Source organism: Penicillium arizonense (assembly GCF_001773325.1).
Source record: "Penicillium arizonense strain CBS 141311 chromosome Unknown PENARI_contig004, whole genome shotgun sequence".
Classification (NCBI taxonomy): domain Eukaryota; kingdom Fungi; phylum Ascomycota; class Eurotiomycetes; order Eurotiales; family Aspergillaceae; genus Penicillium; species Penicillium arizonense.
The window spans coordinates 310,322-330,825 of NW_019173281.1; the positions used below are offsets into that span (position 1 = coordinate 310,322).

The 20,504-nt window shown below is 50.6% G+C and overlaps 9 protein-coding genes across 9 annotated transcripts; 5 read left to right on the forward strand and 4 right to left on the reverse strand.

Moving 5' to 3' along the window:
• Nucleotides 1-201: 201 nt before the first annotated feature.
• On the forward strand, nucleotides 202-522 carry PENARI_c004G04826 (uncharacterized protein; the record flags this gene model as incomplete). The annotated part of the gene is made up of 1 exon (XM_022629109.1): nucleotides 202-522. The coding sequence occupies one exon, from the start codon at nucleotides 202-204 to the stop codon at nucleotides 520-522; it is 321 nt and encodes a 106-aa protein (XP_022490920.1).
• Nucleotides 523-968: 446 nt separating this feature from the next.
• Nucleotides 969-2,470, reverse strand: PENARI_c004G08538 (AIM24 family protein; the record flags this gene model as incomplete). The annotated part of the gene is made up of 7 exons (XM_022629295.1): nucleotides 969-1,268; nucleotides 1,321-1,540; nucleotides 1,591-1,709; nucleotides 1,758-1,928; nucleotides 1,989-2,060; nucleotides 2,122-2,240; nucleotides 2,308-2,470. The coding sequence occupies 7 exons, from the start codon at nucleotides 2,468-2,470 to the stop codon at nucleotides 969-971; spliced, it is 1,164 nt and encodes a 387-aa protein (XP_022490770.1).
• Nucleotides 2,471-2,840: 370 nt separating this feature from the next.
• On the forward strand, nucleotides 2,841-5,292 carry atm1 (ATP-binding cassette Fe/S cluster precursor transporter ATM1; the record flags this gene model as incomplete). Its single annotated transcript, XM_022628914.1, has 7 exons — nucleotides 2,841-3,200; nucleotides 3,252-3,311; nucleotides 3,367-3,481; nucleotides 3,537-3,805; nucleotides 3,852-4,898; nucleotides 4,948-5,164; nucleotides 5,219-5,292. 7 exons carry the CDS (start codon nucleotides 2,841-2,843, stop codon nucleotides 5,290-5,292), a joined length of 2,142 nt encoding a protein of 713 aa, XP_022490655.1.
• Nucleotides 5,293-6,683: 1,391 nt separating this feature from the next.
• Nucleotides 6,684-7,114, forward strand: PENARI_c004G06161 (uncharacterized protein; the record flags this gene model as incomplete). The annotated part of the gene is made up of 2 exons (XM_022629181.1): nucleotides 6,684-6,711; nucleotides 6,915-7,114. The coding sequence occupies 2 exons, from the start codon at nucleotides 6,684-6,686 to the stop codon at nucleotides 7,112-7,114; spliced, it is 228 nt and encodes a 75-aa protein (XP_022491193.1).
• Nucleotides 7,115-7,762: 648 nt separating this feature from the next.
• On the reverse strand, nucleotides 7,763-10,996 carry PENARI_c004G03175 (VAC14 family protein; the record flags this gene model as incomplete). Its single annotated transcript, XM_022629021.1, has 8 exons — nucleotides 7,763-8,433; nucleotides 8,482-8,561; nucleotides 8,612-8,730; nucleotides 8,787-8,891; nucleotides 8,937-10,418; nucleotides 10,470-10,640; nucleotides 10,695-10,857; nucleotides 10,929-10,996. 8 exons carry the CDS (start codon nucleotides 10,994-10,996, stop codon nucleotides 7,763-7,765), a joined length of 2,859 nt encoding a protein of 952 aa, XP_022491110.1.
• Nucleotides 10,997-11,627: 631 nt separating this feature from the next.
• Nucleotides 11,628-14,311, reverse strand: PENARI_c004G05880 (DNA-dependent ATPase RAD54; the record flags this gene model as incomplete). The annotated part of the gene is made up of 2 exons (XM_022629164.1): nucleotides 11,628-14,043; nucleotides 14,235-14,311. The coding sequence occupies 2 exons, from the start codon at nucleotides 14,309-14,311 to the stop codon at nucleotides 11,628-11,630; spliced, it is 2,493 nt and encodes an 830-aa protein (XP_022490867.1).
• Nucleotides 14,312-14,346: 35 nt separating this feature from the next.
• On the forward strand, nucleotides 14,347-15,466 carry PENARI_c004G11755 (uncharacterized protein; the record flags this gene model as incomplete). The annotated part of the gene is made up of 4 exons (XM_022629473.1): nucleotides 14,347-14,509; nucleotides 14,579-14,918; nucleotides 15,012-15,339; nucleotides 15,392-15,466. 4 exons carry the CDS (start codon nucleotides 14,347-14,349, stop codon nucleotides 15,464-15,466), a joined length of 906 nt encoding a protein of 301 aa, XP_022490863.1.
• A 374-nt stretch (nucleotides 15,467-15,840) lies between these two features.
• Nucleotides 15,841-16,324, reverse strand: PENARI_c004G09491 (putative C2H2 finger domain protein; the record flags this gene model as incomplete). The annotated part of the gene is made up of 3 exons (XM_022629345.1): nucleotides 15,841-15,958; nucleotides 16,029-16,208; nucleotides 16,284-16,324. 3 exons carry the CDS (start codon nucleotides 16,322-16,324, stop codon nucleotides 15,841-15,843), a joined length of 339 nt encoding a protein of 112 aa, XP_022490889.1.
• Nucleotides 16,325-17,242: 918 nt separating this feature from the next.
• Nucleotides 17,243-19,849, forward strand: acoA (aconitate hydratase ACO1; the record flags this gene model as incomplete). Its single annotated transcript, XM_022629337.1, has 4 exons — nucleotides 17,243-17,278; nucleotides 17,390-17,407; nucleotides 17,499-17,576; nucleotides 17,627-19,849. 4 exons carry the CDS (start codon nucleotides 17,243-17,245, stop codon nucleotides 19,847-19,849), a joined length of 2,355 nt encoding a protein of 784 aa, XP_022490868.1.
• Nucleotides 19,850-20,504: the final 655 nt, after the last annotated feature.

The window sequence follows — 20,504 nt, forward strand, 5'->3', positions numbered from 1 at the left end:
TCGGCCTCAAAGATTGCTGGTTGATATAGCTTTGCCACTACAGCTTTTCCGCACAAAATCTACAGTACCGACCCAAGCTTCCAACACTCTCGTGATATATAGACTAATTTGCAACCGATCGTGCGAACTCCTTTGGTCATCCAGATCTCACCACTGGCCAGGAACAGATTCGCTTTCCTATTATCAAGCACGCTTTTGACAATGCCCAAAAATGGAGTCCCGCTCTCGCTGACTCTGCCCGCCTCACGGTTGGAGAGCACATTGTTACCGCGTCCTCCCTCTGCGATATTCGCCGCGCTTTGGTGGATTGTCCGGTTGATGCGTACCCGCAACATTGATATGTTCGAAGCATCCCAGGTCAAGCAAGCCCCCTTCTCGTTCGATGCCGAAGACCTTCTACATGCATGGAAACCCGTTATCTTCTGTGCCAACAACATCAAGAAGAACAAGAAGTACATCACCACCGCACTCCAGTCTTCGCAAGCAGCCGTGCCCAAACTTCTGATACATCAGGGATTTTGACCAAACAAGGACAACACTTCTCACCACAGACCCTGGGGCACGCATGATCAGAGGTCTTACGAATCCGAGGGCAAGGCTTGCAGCAGGAAAAAGCGTCGTGCATAACTGTTGCATGACACTTAGCCTGGCATTTGTGTCCACATGGCTCAAGTCGACGAGTACACGGGAGATCACAATCGCCTTCTGGGCTCTTCTTCTCAGAGTCCTACGCCAAAATCAGCATCACCACGCCACTTCTATGTTACTCCCACCCCCTTTAGACTACTGTCGCGTCAATATTTGAGAAATGGAGCCTAGAAGTAAAGAAATAGAGATTGATCAAGTGGCACCAAGAGAAAAGAAATGCTCATACTGTACAGGATGCAACGTAATACTCATCCCAAACGGAGACCGCCCTAGCCTTACAGAACCCAATGCGAAGAACTCCCTTAGACCATGGTCTACATCTAGTTGCGACTAACTTCCTCAATTTCCACCTTACCATCTTTGCGGATCTTTGCAACGCTCTGGCTAGTTCCCCGGATTTCCTGCTCCAGTTGCTCGACCGAGCGCTCAATGTCCGAGGTATAGCTAGCGGACTTGTTAGAGTCTGTCTTCTCGACCTCAATGGCCTGGTAGGGGGCTGAGGACAAGCCGCGAGGGGTGCCGGCAATCTCGTTGACTTCCTGTCCTGACAAGACGTCGTTGAGACGAGGACCGCGGGACTGGATAAGGATGGTTGTTGGGCCATCGAACTGCATGAAGAGCTAGATAATAGAGTTAGCTGGTGAACATCAACAGAAGAAGAAAGTGACATACCCTATCACCCCAGATAGTCATGCGAGACCAGGTACGCAGCTTGTGGAAGAACTGCATGGTGGTCTTGTATGCCTTGGAATCGGACATGTCGCGGATGAACTTGGCCTTTTGGAAGACGCTCGGGAGAGTCTTCAAGCCTGGGACTTGGAAGCTGAGGGTGGTGGATTTGAAGCGGTAGGGACGGGGAGGGTTGGAGGACATTGTGTAGGCGAGCACGTTGCTATGAAGGATCAGCCATGTGCAACACGGGCTGTTAGTATAGAAACATACCTGGGGTGCGCAATATACTGTTCGCCCTCCTTCAACTCAACCGAATAGAGCTGCCCGTTACCAACCAAGGCTATTAGTCCTCGGCCGGTCACTTCGGAACTGCCCCAATGAGATAAGCTCTGCCTAAATTAGCTTCATATCTCGCAGGCAAGTAAGGTCTAACGAACCAGGCTGGCATTGATAGTCGGCTTGATAGACAGAGACCGCCCCGTCCATGCAAGCAAAGCCCGTCGTTGGGCAACCATCCAGTCCACGGATCCATTGACATTCACAACGGCGAAGGAAGTGTTGGGTGACCGAACGGAGACGAGAGCTGTGACGGGGGTGGCGGAGGAGACCTATACACACGTCAACCTATGGCTCATTGACTTCCACCTGAACTTATATGCCCAATATACCTTCTGGTAAAGGAAGGGCACTCCCACGACAGCCCTGCGGAAAGGTTCTAGAACGCTCAATGTTGAAATCACCTGGGATCGGCATATTAGCAAAGATTATTGCCAAAGTCTGCACAAAGATAGCATTGCCTACATTATCCGCCTTTCCACTCAAGCCAACCAGTGTTCCTCGTCGTGTGTACAAGTTTTGCGACGCCGAGAGAGAAACCGAAAGGAGCGAATACGGAGCGCCGACAACGTCGAACCGCGCATCTATTTCTCATCGCTATTAGCCTATATCCCAATGCCAAAGGTTTGACCGCGGAGGAAGCTCAATTACCTCGTGATTCAACAGAGCTGGGCGTGTTAGCGAGGGGCAGGTGGTCGTTGACCGAAGGCACCCCCGAGGGCGCGGCGCGAATCTGAACATAGCGCGTTTGCCTACGAGGAATGACTCGTGTCCAGGACAAAGGCCGAACGCCTTGCTGTAAGGAAGGACGCATGGTGCCCAGGTGTGAATGGCGCAGACAGAGAGAGTCCTGGCGAAGTTTACGTCAGGAAAGCGCGAGAGTCGGGAAATCGTGGCGCCGAGCACCTACGGAGTACACAACTGACACTCGGAATTGCGACATTGGATTATTTCTATATAAAGTGGGATAGTTTTCTATTTCTGCATCGCTACACTCTACAGAGTACTCTGCTACTATTCCGGCATTGGGGACCCCGATAGTTTTTCTCCGAACCCGGCGGCCTTTTCCCCCGCGAGCTATCGGGACAGCTGCCGACAACGTCACCTGTGCTCATTATGCACCCCTGAGCTTTCCAGTGACTCAAACAATTCCCGGAGATTGATTCATATTTTACCAAGCAGCCATGCTGCTCAGAGCCGCGCGATCGCCGTGCTGGCGCACGGCGCAATTCGCATATCCGAGCTTCACCGGCCGGTCACGGTGCACGCGACTTAACGGAACGCACCTGCGTGTATTCACATCAGGCGGTATCCCATTGCGGAACAAATCTACAGAAAATAAAGATCAGACATCTACGAAAGTCGGTGCTTCTACCCCAGCCCCGTCGCAATTGGCCAGCGCCAAAATCGTCCAAACGCCGAAAGATGGCGATGCGAAGACACCAAAAAAGGACTTGCTGAGTGAGCCTATGGCTGCAACGAAGGAACAACGGAAGGCGGATTGGGCCATTATGAGGGAAATGGCCAAGTATCTGTGGCCGAAGGTAATGCCCGAGTGCTATTCTATACAATGATTGGGTATTGATTAGCTGCAGGATGATTGGGGTACGAAGCTCCGTGTCGGTTCGGCATTGTCATTGCTTGTTGGTGCAAAGGTTGGCTCTTTTCTAGAAATGGAAGCGTTCGGTGAGACTGACATATTCTATGCAGATTCTCAATGTGGAGATCCCCTTCTACTTCAAGAGCATTGTCGACTCGATGAATGTAGACTTTGCTTCTGTCGGTGGGACTGCCTACACTGTGGCTGGGTCGATGATTATTGCCTGTGAGAGAGAGACTATCGCAAAAAAAAAGAGACTCCTGGCTAATTTACATTTTAGATGGTGTGACTCGAATTGGAGCTACATTGTTCCAAGAACTCCGCAATGCGGTATTTGCTAGTGTTGCACAGAAAGCAATCCGAAAAGTGGCTTCGAATGTCTTTGAACATCTCTTGCGACTGGATCTCAACTTCCATCTTTCCCGGCAGACCGGCGGTCTAACCCGTGCGATAGATCGTGGTACTAAAGGCATCAGCTTCCTTTTGACCTCCATGGTCTTCCATGTGGTACCGACTGCGCTTGAAATTTCGCTTGTCTGCGGTATTCTGGTATGCTTTGATGCCGACATTTAAGTGAATCCAACTAACCTCCTAGACCTATCAATATGGCCTCCAATTTGCTGCCATCACCACCACAACCATGATCGCATACACAGCATTCACCATCACTACCACTGCGTGGCGAACCAAGTTTCGCCGACAGGCTAACGCAGCTGATAACCGCGGCGCAACTGTTGCCGTGGACTCACTCATCAACTACGAGGCTGTCAAGTACTTCAATAACGAAAAATTTGAAGTTGCACGATACGGAAAGGCCTTGAAGAATTACGAAGATGCATCCATCAAGGTCACCACCTCCTTGGCATTCCTCAACTCCGGTCAGAACATGATCTTCTCCTCTGCGCTGGCCGCAATGATGTACCTGGCCTGCGATGGAGTTGCAACCGGGGCCTTGACCGTCGGTGACCTGGTAATGGTGAACCAGCTAGTCTTCCAGCTCTCTGTTCCCCTCAACTTCTTGGGCTCTGTCTACCGCGAGTTGCGCCAGTCCCTGTTGGACATGGAGACTCTCTTCAACTTGCAGAAGGTCAATGTCACAATCACCGAACGACCCAACGCCAAACCCCTGCAGCTCACCCAGGGCGGCGAGATTCGCTTCGAGAACGTTACTTTCGGCTACCACCCAGACCGCCCAATCCTGAAGAATGCCACCTTCAGTATTCCCGCTGGACAGAAGTTTGCCATTGTCGGCCCTAGCGGCTGCGGCAAGTCTACAATTCTGCGTCTTCTGTTCCGCTTCTACGACGTCCAATCCGGCCGTATCCTCATTGACGGCCAAGACGTCCGTGATGTGAGCCTTGACAGTCTCCGCAAAGCCATTGGAGTGGTGCCGCAGGATACACCCCTATTCAACGACACAATCGCGCACAACATCCGCTACGGACGGATCGATGCATCCGACGATGAAGTGCGCCGCGCCGCCGAGCGGGCCCACATCCACAAGCTGATCGAAGGTCTACCAGAGGGCTACCAGACCGCAGTAGGTGAGCGCGGCATGATGATCTCCGGTGGAGAGAAGCAGCGACTGGCAATCTCTCGGTTGATTCTGAAGGATCCGCAACTACTTTTCTTCGACGAGGCAGTAAGTACTTATTTTACACCAGGTGGTCAGTCAACTCATCTATATTTAGACATCCGCCCTCGACACCTACACGGAGCAAGCCCTCCTCCAGAATATCAACAGCATTCTTAAGGACAAGAGCCGTACTAGTGTTTTCGTAGCTCATCGTCTGCGCACCATCTGTGATAGCGACCAGATCCTGGTGCTGAAGGAAGGCCAGGTGGCAGAGATGGGTTCGCACCGTGAATTACTCGATCGTAATGGAATCTATGCGGAATTATGGAATGGTGAGTACTTACAGTGTTGCGTGTTTGGATTATTGATTGCTAACTTTATCATAGCCCAGGAACTGTCTATGGCCCAGGATTTGGAGCTGGAGCGGAACCAGGGAGAGGATATTGATAGTAAGGCGTAAATGATATATGATTGTAGAGATTGGAATACATCAGGATTGGAGATAACTTACACTGTCAACTTAGCGTTATGTGTTTCCCGCGAACAAAGCTCAATCGTTACCTACCTAAACCCGTTCTAGTAGAGTATGCGGTCTTTGAAGATTGAATTTGTCCACTCGCTGTCTCTTAAGCCAGCAACTGCGGGCCACCACAATTATATAGATGCTTACAGGCTATCAATGCATGCATTCTTATAAAAAGAATGAGATCGGTCTGAAGGGACCCCGGTTGAACCTCAGCTCATAAAAAGTTTTTAAATATCTACTGTACTTTGAAGACCCATCGGCTGAATCCTGCGTATCTTGAGCCCGATCTAAAGGAGTCACCCTCCCGCAAATGATGGTACTAGGATAAATGAGCCCTTTGATAGAGCCAGGCCTTTTGTGATAGGACAATAGGGCCATATAAAGAGGGCTGCACGTGACAGTACTAGCATAGCTGAGGCTCACGTGAGTAGGTCAGTGTGCTTTTTGTGCTTATCTATGTTGCTCCCTTTTGAACAAAAAGCGGCAAGGTCTGAGGGGAAGTATATAAAGGTTGAAGTTACATTATCAACTTAGCGTTAAGTGTGTTTCCCGCGACGAACAAAGCTCAATAGTTACCCGCCTAAACCTGTTTTAGCGTATGCGCGATTAAATTAGTGCTATCCGTGCGCGGGCTAGACTTCCAGCACTGAGCTATACTCCGTACCGTAGATGTGATACATAGGATATGGATGTGCCTAGAAGAAAGAAAGAACAATTCTAGAATAGAGCTTCCTAAAGGAAAATTACCTTCTTATCGCATACTGTAGTTAACAAGTGACAAGTTTCTATAAATCTGAAACGACGACGCGGTGTCATCAGCCCTGACTAGTGAATCTAAACTCCACAACCCACGTTCTCTCCCCACCCCTTTCTCTTCTTCTGTTCTTTGCTTCTATCTTTGCTTTATCTTTGCTTCTATCCTCCGTCGCTATTCGCTCTTTACCGGGGACCAATAGCCCCTTTCTCTCATTCAAATCCGACACATTCCTTCCGGAAACATTCCATGCGACCCTCATATTCTCCTGAGATCCCAGCGCCTACTGAAACAAGGTAAGGGAGATACAGACACCAGATCCAAATCAGATCATCCCAGATCAGATCCAGACAATCTAGGCCAATGGCTCTATTTATGCATGTACCAGGAACTGACAAATGCTCACACAGCAACGTCAACATCCGGCACCAACCGCTCACGTTCCCAATTGCTGCATAAGGGAACGATTATCAACAAGTTTCCGTTTCCGCAACCACGTTCTGAACATTCAAAAACCAAAACAATATTCTCCTCTAATCTGATCCTATTCGACTGCACATTTTAATTCACAATGGGTCTCATGGACAAACTACAAGCCAGTACGTCTCTACCCCCCGCCAGTCCAGTCCCTCTCCCTCCAAACTCCCCTCCCCACAACCCTAAAACACAACAAATACTCAAACTCGGTCAATGCACACACATCCGAACCAGGCAGACTCAATCCACACACTGCACACACACATCCGAACCAGGCAGACTCAATCCACACACTGCCACCGAAGTATAACTAACAAACCCACAGAACTCGAGCTCTACCGCCTCGAACAACGCTACGCCCGCCGCAAGCACCGCAGCACCTTCTCCACGGGCGCGCAATACGTCGACGGCGAATATGTCTACTCAACCGGTGCGAACTCGCCTACCAGTACCGTCTCGAAACACTCTACCGGTAGCTGGCGGCCCACGGGGTGGGGGAGTGGCAGTAGCCAAGCTTCACGGTGAGGGATGAGCTGAGCTCTATATTTACTCTTCTACCTCTGTGGTCTTGCCTGAGCCATTTACGCGGGGTTATTAGCGCCGTTTTTGTTTCGTTTTAGCATTTTCCTTTCCTTCCTTTCTCTTCTTCTTTTTTGTTACTTTCACTCTTCGCGTGATGCTTCCGCGGAGTCTCGACGAATTTTGGGTTCTTGTATAGTCTCCATGTCTTTTGCTTCTTTCTTTCCCACTTTTGTTGGGATTGTTTATGGTCTGTCTCATGTGCTCCATGTGCCGGGAAACCGACTTGAAAAAAAAGTATACTCTTTACCCAAAGTCATTTGGGTTAGATGTGCTAATTCTGTGATGTGTTCTACTTCTCTTTCTCTTTGCATTTTTACTTTGATTTTCTTCGTTTATAGTCTTCATGTTGGGACTGAATGTTCGAAATATTTATGATTTGGCTCTTATCTATACCTTCTGTATTTCGAGTATCGATATAAAACATGGCTACATCCTAAATCTATATTGAAGCATTGCCATAAGGAGTGATTCCATTGCTAATGGTAAATGAAAAAAAGGCTATTGTCCAAAGAAACCTCGCATGCTGGGTATCTCCAGTTAAGTAAGTATAAGGAACAATGAAGCTTTGCATGGAAAGGACCAGCAAACCCCCTATTTCTTCTTCCGCCCTCCGATACCCAACCGTCCCAGGTTAGGAAGACTCGACTTATGCTTATGGGATGGGCCCGGAATAACAGTCTTCGTCACACCACTATCCAACCCACGACCGGCAGCATTGCCAATTCCAGGACCAACAGCTCCAGCATTACCAGTAGGATTCATAGCCGGAGCACCGCGCGGAGCATCAGGGAGACCGGATCGATCCTTGGACCTATCAGCAGCGGCGGCAGAGAGTGCAGCGGTGAGGGTAGGGTTGAGCAGGGTATCCGAGGGGTCGAGGGAATGGCGCTGGGAAGCCTGTGAGCGGCGAGCGCGTTCCTGGACGGATTTGAACTTGTCGAGGAGGTCAACCCAGCGGATGGTGTTCTCGTCGCGGGTTTTGAGGCGTGTGCCGGAGGACCGGTCGAATGATGATGGGGCGGTTTGAGCGGTGCTGGGGGGTTGGGCCTCAGTCAGTTTCATGGGGGACACAGGTGAGCGGGGAGTTTCGCGGGGTCCATACCTGCGGGGGCCACTGTGGAGGAAGCCAATGTTGCTGACACTGTTCAGGCGGTTTTTGAGGGCTGCGAAGGCGGAGCTCTGGGGGAGGAGCATGAGGACGCCGTAGAGACATTTGTAGAGATAGGGATATTTTTCGGGTTCCAGAAGTTGGAGGCGGAGGTCTGTATATCTGTTAGTTTTTGGATTATTAAAAGATAGAAGAGACATACAGGTGAATACTGGAGACTCAAGGAGTTGCACCAGCTTATCGATTTGAATCAGCATGTTGACTGTCATCTCGAGTTCGGCACTGTGCTAGTGTTAGCAGGAGACCATAATCCAAAGAACTGGTGCACTGACAAGATCTGAAGTAGGTTGTATGCCTGCTCATACGCTTGAGCAAGAAGACAGAGAGAAAAGGTGGACACAGCGTTGTGGCACCATGACCTGAACAGAGCAACAAAAAACATTTGCCCATCCTGAACAACTTGTGAGCCTCGGTACAAAGTATAAACGTTCGGGGGGGCGGTACTACTTTTGAATCGAGATTTCTCAAGCGCTTTCTTAACTCCGAGAGCTCTGGCGCAGTGATGAGATTGTTGTTCAAATTCTGCACCATGATACTGGCAAATTCGAGATCCTGCGCCTGTTAGCATAGAACGTCGTAGAAAATCAGTTCACATACTTCCTCCTTTTCAAGACAGTCTGCCAGAGTCCGGTAGATACGCTCCGGGCTCAAGTTCAAACATAGCTGTCTTATAATCAAATTTCCGCGCACTTCAAGCAAATGCCTGTCAGTAGAAAACAGCTGCAGTAGATTCACCATGAAAGAAGTGAAGTAGCTATCCTCGCTGTTTCTGGAGATCTGTGAAAGAAGCTGCAAATCCCTGGTTACAACAGCCTCTGCAGGGTCTGATAGCGTTTTCAGCAATGCCGGGAAGGTGCCATCATTGAACGCGACGACCTTTCGAGGTGCTTTGCGGTGTAGCATGATAAGCCACGAAAGAGCTGCCACTCGCGTAGCTTCGTTCTCGTTGAGGAATTGTAATGTGAGGGAGTTAACAGCAGCGGCGTAATCAAGGTCGGCAGTAGGGAGGGGCGTGGAAACAACGCTGCTTCGTGGTGTGGCTGCAACGGATGCTTCCTGCGCTGACTGCTTTCTGATATCGATGCTCGCCGTCTCCGAGGGTCTGACTCCGGGCGTAGATGACCTTCGCTCTATGGTCTCTTTGCTGGCAGTGGTAGATGGAATCTTCGATGAGGCTTGAGTCTCCTCAGTTGTATCATCAGATAGAGAATAGATATACTCGAGGAGTGACTTGTTGACTTGGTTTGCTGCTTGTCGTACTCCATCTGAGCCACTAGACATCGCTGGAAGCACCTGGGTCAGAAGACGCGGAACGAAAGGCAAAATATCCTCCGGGCTGATTTCAAAGAAAGCATCAATCCAACGAAGGGCCGTCAGTTGCATTTCTTCCTCATAGGTGGTGTTTACAAAGCCGACAAGGATGCCAAGGATCTTGGGATGATCGATCTGTACATCCTGTCCGGGGATCCAGTCCCCGTCGGCTTGAACGATCTCCCCATCGAAGATTGACTCCGAGTCCGAGTCCTCAACGGCGATGTCACCCTTGGAATCACTTGCTCCATCGGCGTTGACATTCTGCTCGGTCGAGACGCTCATGGCGTCACTGGCAGCGGAGTGTCTGTTGCTTTTCTGACCCTTCCGGCTTTCCTCAATCCCCTTCTTCAGTCGTGTAATCCTCTTGATCTCCGCCAAGAATCGATCGAGAAGGTTTTGGGTCGCAACATTAACGTCTTTGTTAGGCCCGCCAAGGAACTTTATCAATCCCTCCAAGAAATCCGGTAAATAGCTGACAAGCTCTAGATCAGGAATTGTATCTAGAAGAGTAAGCCACGAAACCAAGAAGTTGCGGGTGAACGGCTGGATCACATGGATGCGATCCTGGAGCAAGGGGATAAATCTCGCAAGAGAGAACGCAGTAGGAAGGTCGGGGTCATCCAAAGCGTCCGGATCCGTTCGATCCTTCTCAGATAGTTGTAGAATAGACACATAGGAAGCCGCCGATTCAGCCACGATATCCTTCACCAGCCGATCCAGAAGCTCCGCGCCATTCTTGACTGACAGTTCCGAGTCCGATGCAAGCTATGCCGCCTATTAGCTATGCAACACCCCACCTCAAATATCGACACTCACCTTAGCTAAAGCATCAAAGATCTCATTGAAGAAAAGCAGAATTTCTCCCTTGGCGACCTTAGCAATATTGTACATGCTCTCGCAAGCATAGTACCGCACTCGCGCATCCTGGTCCGAAAAGCACGCCAGCACAGGCGGAACAATTTCACCCAAGTACGGAGCAACCCCTTCCTATACCCGGTATCAGTACCATCTCCCCGCAGTGCATGGTTATATCGAACTCACCGATCCCAGAGCGATCGAGGCAGCCGCCAAACCGATCAACCCTCCATTCCGAGCGTGGGGCTGGTGCACAGCATAGGCATAGTCGTGACAAAGCTGTTCAACGATCTTCTGGATTTTCTCCTGCTCTCCTTGGAAAACGGCGTCGCGGACGACTTTCTCTAGCCTGTCAAAACATCATCGGTCAGTATACGTCTTGGCTCATCGCTGTAGCTTGGGACCTCAGGCCTAACATACTCCAAAGCTCCCTGCTTCCTTTTGTCATAGAGCTTGTCGTTCAGCAACCGCTGGATCGTTTGATCCATCGCTCCGAATCGCGTGTGATGCGGGTTCTCCTCCGGCTACGGCTAAGCAATGGTCATAGTGAAAGGGACGCGCTGAAATGGGTAACACAGTCACGAGGGCGGTTTTCATACGCCACAAGTCAGATAAGGCCCAGATCGACTTTGGAGTGAGGTCAAAGTGTTGAAAACAGATGCGTTGTCAACGCGGAGAGTGTGATGTCAGCAGCGGGTCTGGACTTGAGCTGCATTGACCGCCCTTTGTTTATCAAACTTCAACTGACAGGCAGCTACAGTCCCTACTGACACTTACACTTCCAGACCGAGATTTATGTATGCCGCACTGGCAGATTACTACTCTACAGATGATGCTTGAATCTTGTTCACTACGGTGTCGGCGAGCAAGTGCACAAGACCTAGAATTTCAACCAACTCTATGGCCACGGATGCAAGCAAAAGAACAAGAAAGTCTACTTAACTTTTATTACTGACCTCTTACGATATTGAGAGATAGGAACAGTGAAAGCTCATTTGATATGTATTAAAATCCCGAATTCGTCTATGATCATGATCGCTCGCTTCCAATAGATACGCTCCAAAACATACAAACTGACCAAATGCCAATAATTGTAATAGAATCCCAAAACTGCCACTATCAATGACTGATGTACTGGAAAACAGCAGAGACATCCTGTTCTCCGGTCTCCTGTCTCAATAACAGATCCTGGATTTGATTGAGAGGCCCCTTCTCGCCAGTATTAATCAAATGGTTCCACGAGCTCGTGTCACCATACAGCATAGCCGGGGCCTTGATGTATTGTGTGCCGTCGGGTCGGCACCGTTTGCATTTGAAGGTATCGTGGGTGTCACTGCGCGTGTCGGGTTTGAACTGGAAGAGTTCACGCAGGGAATCCAAAGAGAAATGACGCTCGACATCTTCTGCAGAGTCGACGACACACGATGATAGTGACTGTTTGTGGGACTGGCGCTGGAAGATCTTTTCTTCAATCGAACCAGTTGCAATGAAACGGTAGACGAAACAGTCCTTCTTCTGACCGTCACGCCACACTCGTGCCAGCGCTTGCTGGTCAGCAGCTGGGTTCCAGTCGGGATCGAACAGTACCAGGCGGTTGGCACCAATCAAGTTCAGACCACATCCACCAGCCTTACTACTCAGAAGAAACACGAATTCTTGACCATCTGGGTCGTTGAACTTGTCTACCAGCTTCGAGCGTTTCTTGATGTTCATTGTGCCGTCAAGTCGTAAGCAACCATACGCACGCGATCGACAAAGCTTTTCAAATAGATCCAGCGTCTGGGTGTAGTTGCTGATGAGAACGATCTTATCGTTTGTGTCTTGTCGAATCCGGGCTAGCATGCGGTCAAGCACCATCATTTTTCCAGAATACCAACTCTTGACCTCTCGATCACGACCCCGAGAATCTGGGGGCGAATAGTCTTCGGGGAATGTATGCTCGCACCCCGGAAGATCGTTTCCAAGATCAAGGAGATCAGGGTGATTGCAAAGCTTCTTCAAAATGCCAATTGCTTTCAACGGCTGACTACCCTTACCACGGAGAAGGCTTCGAATCTCAGGGCTTTGGATGAAATGGTCGTATAGACCCCGCTGGAACTGGGACATATTGCAGAACACGACATGCTCATACTTGATTGGCAAGTATTTGGAGAGGAGCTCATTGGTTCGGCGAATGATGAATTTGTTGACAATACCGGAGAGCTCCTGCAGACGTTCATCACCCAGCTTCTTCTCTTCGTCGGTACCTGCGGCATCTCGACCTCGCAGAATCGGCAGCTCAAATCTCTTCCGGAACTCGGCCTGCGAACCGAGCAGATTCGGGTTGGCAAAATGAAGTAGAGCGAAGTACTCAGACAAGTCATTCTGAATGGGCGTTCCGGAAAGAATTACTCGGCGAGTAACGTTCAGACTGTTCAAAGCAGTCCATGTCAAGCTTTCTTTGTTTTTAAGTCGATGTCCTTCGTCGCACAGAAGGAGTCCAATTGGTGCATCCTTCAACGCATCAACATACATACGGAGCGTCTCATAAGACACAATAAGGCAAGGCCTGACAATGCCACGCCCTGATGCGATAGCCCATTGCTTGATCTGGGCAGTGAGCTCTGTCTTTGATGCCTTTCCATCCACTGCGAAGGGGGTCGTGGCGTCCTTTCCAAGCCATTTTGTCAACTCGTTGGCCCAATTGCCGACCAAACTTGACGGGCATGCAATCACACATTTCTGAATAGTTGTTTTTCCAGCCTCAGATGACTGCTTCAAAAGTGTCCACATCAATGCAATGCATTGAAGTGTTTTCCCAAGACCCATACCGTCTGCCATGATGCATCCATTTGCATTCTTATCAACCAGCCCAGTGGTACATCGATATAGAAACTTCACACCCTCCACTTGATGTGGCCGTAGCACTTTGCAAAGTCTCGGATCAATCACAACCGGGACCTTCGGTCGATCCACCACATCCTTCTTAAGCCCCAGAATATCTGCCAGACTCTTATGCACAATCGGCTCATCCAATTCTGGCTTCTCTTCGGTCGGCGCCTCCAAAGCCTTAGGCTCAGGCTCGGCAGGGACGTCATCTACCGTAGGGTCGTACAAGACGATCGCAAACTCTCCACTTGGATCATGTAGCGGCTTAACAACAAATGTCGCACCCTGTCTCATGCCCAATGTCGGAGCAGCCCGGCCAGCATTGTAGCCATCTCCGGCTTTATTGATGAACGGGATCTGGAATCGCGATCGAAACGCCTTATCCTTGTCCCGCGGCTTAAACACCGGAAACTTATTGACCTCCCTCGTCGCCAATGCAAGCCGGTCTTCATTCGTGTATGGTTTCTCCGTTCCATCTTCCACGCTCCCATCAGCATTGGCATAATTAACCTTGCGCTTCTTCCTCGACGGTTTCTCAGATGCTCGCGTAGGCGTCGCCGAACCAGGACATTTAAATGGTCTTGCGAGACGGTCGATTGAGTTCACGGATTTGGGTTGTAAGGGTGTTTTGAGCGTGCCCTCGCCACCAGCCGGTCGTGGTCGATACCTGGGATGTCAGTGTTAGCAAAGAAACACGTCGATAAATCCAAAATGCCTTACATTGATCTAATGCCAAAAGGAAATATGCAAAAACACAAAAACAACTTCAAACAGCCCCAAAGTCGTTGGTGGTGGATGAGTCGGAAATCGACGCGATCCTGCCTCGCGTCTGCCTACACCAAATAGACACGGCCCCACGTGATATGCCGAGGGGCAACCCCCGCTACTAGAAAGCCGGGGGAGCTTCGGGCATAAATGGACTTGGATGTGAACATTCCATTCCTCTCACTCGGATCCAGATTGGATTCCCATGACTTCCGACTTCTGGGCTGGCTACCTAAGCGGAGCACTGGGAATAATTATCGGAAATCCTCTTGATGTCATCAAAGTCCGGCTGCAGGCGGGAGATGTGCATGCAGCTGCATCACCAACACATCTAACCCGCCTAGAAAAAGCAACCTCACTAGTCCGAGGTCTGTGTTAACTTGCACCACACACTCAAACCACAGCATCAAACCTCAGTAATTAACATTATACCCTAGGTGCTGCCGCTCCAATCTTAGGATATGGAGCTCTCAACGCCATCCTCTTCGTGGCATACAACCGATCACTTACAGCCCTGGACAATTCCATAACAGACCCTACCAGTCCAGTCGGTGTCTCACCGTACAAGATCTGGCTTGCCGGAGCCGCAGGCGGACTGGCCAGCTGGACAATCTCATCACCAACGGAATTCATCAAGTGTCGAGCGCAGCTGGATCCCCGGGCCGAGGTGTCATCGTGGGCGGTGGCTAAGGATATCATCCGTACGCGCGGCTGGAGTGGTCTTTACTTTGGTGGAGGTATTACTAGCGCCAGAGATGCAATTGGCTATGGATTCTAGTATGGAAACGCCCACGCCACCCCCGGATCTATACCCCGGTGGATAGATATATATTTTTCACAGAATATGTTTTACTGACTGATCCGTGACAGTTTTTGGTCTTACGAACTTTGCAAACGATTTATAAATTCTGATGATGATGGTGCATATCAATCCGCTATGAATATTTTGCTTTGTGGGGGTGTTGCTGGTGTTGTTACTTGGGGTTCGGTTTTCCCCTTGGATATGATTAAGACGAGGTTGCAGGCGCAGACCATTGGGGACCATGGCCACCTCACCGAGACCCAGGCTTTGTTAGGACGTCGGACCTTGAGCTCTTTCCAGATTGCCAAGGAAACATATCGGGCCGAGGGTGTCAAGGCATTCTACCGTGGTCTTGGGGTTTGCAGTGTTCGAGCATTTATTGTGAATGCTGTACAGGTATATTCCCTCCCTTTGTGAATCGTGATATAGCGACTAATCTTGGATATAGTGGGCGGCATATGAATGGTTCATGAAAAGCTTCAACCAATTGGGTACACAAGTGAAGTTGCAACCGGGGATATGAAGCTAGTGTACATGGATAGAACCCCCACACGTAGAAGTGAAGACAATCTACAAACCGAACATACCGAAAGCCCATTCAGGTTAGATTCTATTTGGTATTGAGGGATTTCTATTGGAATTACTCGGAAGTATTGCTAGGGGGTAAATTTCCAGCCCGTTTTCGCCGACTGTCGGCAGTTTCAAGTCACCCGCAAACCGGAAGAGCGGAAACCCGGCGAGTATCGGCAATATAAAAAAAGTGCCGCACGTGACTCTAGGAAAATCAACAGTCTAGAGATGGAAACTTATGTTCGGTGCTGAAAAGAGAGTCGTGGTCGCGTAGCAGAGAATTGCTTCTTTTTGTTGTTTTCCCGGTAGGTCGAAGTCGAGCTTTGTTTAATCCTCCATCGCGTCGGGGTTCTCCTTGGATCGTTTGCCGTTGTCCGGGACACCGAGTCCAATGGCACGTTCGGCGAGTTCCTGGCTGTGAGGCTCTTCCTTGAGGATCTTGAGTCTGACAGGTGCATGGCATGTTAGATATGCGGTCTGAGACATGCGACGGACCACAACTTATGCACACTCACCTCTTCTTGTGGTTCTTGCCCTTGGTGTGTGCCTTGAGGTTGTAATCACTCTCAAACCACTTGGCGCACTCCAGGCAGTAGTGCTTGCCTAGACCAGGCAAATCCTCAGCATCTTTGGTCTCCTTGAAGATCTCGAGGTGACGGGGCGAGTCGATATCCCGGAGGACCTGGTCGTAGTCTCTGGAGGGAAGTTAGCACACACATCTCATTTGCATGGATGTAGGGAACACAAGGGTTAGTACCATATTGACATACCTTGTGCGACGCTTGGTCTTGATTCTTCTGAGAGCACCCATTGTAGCCGACAACCTCGGATGAGCCGGTCAAACAGTACAGTAGATGCAAGTGAAAAAAAAAAGATACTACCGATTTCCGGAGTGAAAGAATGACAAAGCGGGTCTTTCGAGTTCAGTTGTGAGGGACGAAATTTCCGCTGACTGTGGGTCACGGGCCCCGATTGAAACGCCTGGGCTGTGGTTGGCTGCTTCCCAAAGGCGGCAGCTTGGCGACGATGCGGGATTGCCGTCGGCACGCCTCGGCTCAGCGTCATCGGTTTACGCTGTATTATATGACGTCTGCATGCGGTATATTGCTCCGTATATCCTGATCTTATATGTTCCCAGTGTATAGTATATTCTAATATAGCAATATAGCAGGGGCTATTCAGGGTACTGTTGAAACACCAATGAAGTACATTACATGTGTATCAGATCAAACCACATGCCGGAATAACAGGCCGAGTTGATCTTCTTTGCCTTTGGTCCGAACTGGGGGAAGGGGGATGTAATTGGGAATGCCATGATTGGTGGCCGAATTATACCCGTCACATGTCTGGTATCGCCATTACACTCTTTGAGAGTATTCACATGAGAATGTAGGTAGAATTAGGACAGTCAGGTTAGAATGAAAGTAAGTAGTCTGAAATAGGCACTATCCCATTCCTAAGACTCGATAATTGTCGGAAGCATCTATGTTGGACTATGTTAGTCGCTTTGCCGTCGCATGCGGGAGGCTTAGCTCCAATACCGTACTGTATCGCCGGGGTAACAAGCGGTTACGGCTCTTGTCTCGGGCCCCGTAGAATCTTTCTCCCACTCAAAAGCAAGCTTTTGTCCAATTCTTCCTTCCTTTCTTTCCTCTCTCACTCTCCACTCTCACTTTGAAGGTGGTTACTAGCTCTTGGATGTACTATCTCATCTTATAGAGCTTCCATCATGATCTCTACCCGCCTTGCGCGCGCCGGTGCGCTGGTAAGTCTATTCCCCATATCCTCGGCTCGTCGCGGCCGCGAGAGTGGCATCCTGCCAACCTCGAAACAATACAATTTTGATGAATCTAAAGCTAATTCGCTGCGTGAATAGGCCTCCAAGTCCCGTCTTGTAAGCATCACCATCAAGCTCCAGCCACACGTGGCACACATAGCTATTGGCGTGGATCGTCATACCCTGCAGATACTAACATTTGGGACAGCTTTTCGGGACCCGGGCCTACGCTACTATTGGCAATGACCCCCTCGACAAGAAGGTCGAGATGACCAACCACGAAACCGTGAGTGGCTAGCCGCAAGTTCCACTATCCAGTCGACTAATTCAGGATAGGGCCACTACATCAACTACAAGAAGATGTCCGAGAACCTTGACATTGTCCGTTCTCGTCTTCAGCGCCCACTCACCTACGCCGAGAAGGTCCTCTACTCTCACCTTGACGATCCTCATGGACAGGACATCCAGCGTGGTGCCTCCTACCTCAAGCTCCGCCCTGACCGCGTTGCTTGCCAGGACGCCACTGCCCAGATGGCTATCCTCCAGTTCATGTCCGCTGGCATGGATTCTGTCCAGACCCCCACCACCGTCCACTGTGACCACTTGATTGAGGCCCAGATTGGTGGTGACAAGGATCTTGCTCGTGCCAACGAGATCAACAAGGAGGTCTACGACTTCCTTGCCTCCGCTACTGCCAAGTACAACATCGGTTTCTGGAAGCCCGGTTCCGGTATCATTCACCAGATCGTTCTGGAGAACTACGCTTTCCCCGGTGGTCTGATCATCGGTACTGACTCTCACACCCCCAACGCTGGTGGTCTCGCTACCGCTGCCATCGGTGTCGGTGGTGCTGATGCCGTCGATGTCATGGCTGGTCTCCCCTGGGAGTTGAAGGCCCCCAACGTCATTGGTGTCCGCCTCACTGGCCAGATGTCCGGCTGGACCACCCCCAAGGATATCATCCTGAAGGTCGCTGGTCTCCTCACCGTCAAGGGTGGTACCGGTGCCATCATTGAGTATCACGGTCCCGGTGTCGACTCCCTGTCTTGCACTGGTATGGGTACGATCTGTAACATGGGTGCCGAGATTGGCGCTACCACCTCCATTTTCCCCTTCAACGACCGCATGTACGACTACCTGAAGGCCACCAAGCGTCAGCACATTGGTGACTTCTCCCGCGAGTACGCCGCCCAGCTCCGTGAGGACGAAGGTGCTCAGTACGACCAGCTCGTCGAGATCAACCTGTCTGAGCTCGAGCCCCACGTCAACGGTCCCTTCACCCCCGATCTTGCCACCCCTCTCTCCAAGTTCAAGGAGGCTGTCAAGACCAACAAGTGGCCCGAGGAGCTCAAGGTCGGTCTGATCGGATCTTGCACCAACTCCTCTTACGAGGATATGTCCCGCGCTGCCTCCATCGCCCGTGATGCTCTCGACCACGGCCTCAAGTCCAAGTCTCTCTTCACCGTTACCCCCGGTTCCGAGCAGATTCGCGCTACCATCGAGCGTGATGGTCAGCTCCAGACCCTCGAGGAGTACGGCGGTGTCATCCTTGCCAACGCCTGTGGTCCTTGCATTGGTCAGTGGGACCGTAAGGACGTGAAGAAGGGTGAGGCCAACTCTATCATCTCCTCCTACAACCGTAACTTCACTGGCCGTAACGACGCCAACCCCGCCACCCACGCCTTCGTCGCCTCCCCCGACCTGGTCGTTGCCATGACCGTTGCCGGTACCCTCAACTTCAACCCCATCACCGACTCCCTCAAGGACAAGGATGGCAACGACTTCATGCTCAAGGCTCCCACCGGTGACGGTCTTCCCAGCCGTGGCTACGATGCTGGCCGTGACACCTACCAGGCTCCCCCCGCTGACCGTGCCTCGGTCAGCGTTGCCGTCTCCCCCAGCAGTGACCGTCTTCAGATCCTCGAGGGCTTCCCCGCCTGGGACGGCAAGGATGCCACTGACATCCCCATTCTCATCAAGTGCCAGGGCAAGACCACCACTGACCACATCTCCATGGCTGGCCCCTGGTTGAAGTACCGTGGCCACTTGGACAACATCTCCAACAACATGCTGATCGGTGCCATCAACGAGGAGAACGGTGAGGCCAACAAGGTCAAGAACGCCTTCACTGGCGAATACGACGCTGTCCCCGCCACCGCCCGTGACTACAAGGCCCGCGGTATCAAGTGGGTTGTCATTGGTGACTGGAATTACGGTGAGGGTTCTTCCCGTGAGCACGCTGCTCTTGAGCCCCGCCACCTCGGTGGTCTCGCTATCATCACCCGCTCCTTCGCTCGTATCCACGAGACCAACCTGAAGAAGCAGGGTATGCTTCCTCTGACCTTCACCGACCCCGCCGACTACGACAAGATCAAGCCCGAGGACAAGGTCGACCTCCTGTGTACCCAGCTCGAGGTTGGCAAGCCCATGACTCTCCGTGTCCACCCCAAGTCCGGTGCCCCCGCCTTCGACGTCTCCCTCAGCCACACCTTCAACGAGTCCCAGATTGAGTGGTTCCACGACGGCTCTGCCCTCAACACCATGGCCCGCAAGGCTTAAATGGTTCCCTCTTTCATGACTCTCAACAATTAAAACCTTCAAGTGCCTTGGTTATTACCCAGGTACCTGTGTAAACTACGTTTCTCTTGCGTGTTGAACAATTCAGATACATGCTTCTGAGAAACACGGTGTGACGCGACGGCCCATTATAATGGATTGTCTGTGGTGCGCGTGTCTTTTTCGAGCAGGGTATGAGGAGTTGCGCCCTGGGAAAAATTATGAATGATCCTGTGTTTTCTGCGTTGATTCCCGATATTTGGGTGGGTTCAATGGATATACTCTGATTTCTGTTTTTGTATGTTAGGAATGGCATGCATACACAATTTCCTGTTTACTTCTTTACTCCCATAACTGATTTTGTAAATTGTAAACTCAAGTCCATCTACATAACGACATCCGGCCAGTTTATGCACCTCGGACAAAGCTGAGATAAGCTACCGAGGTCTATCGCACCCCGCGTTGCAACTCTCTTCAATATAAAACCATAGACAGTCGGAGTCATCGGGAAGGAACTTGTCTCGATAAACGAGTTCATTGTCCCTGGCAGCTCTCTCAAATCATCTACACCAAAGTCTAAACATCTTTAATAATAACTGATCACCGATTGGTCTCTACCTTACCTTCCACTTGACCAGAGTATCTAGGCTCCCATTCA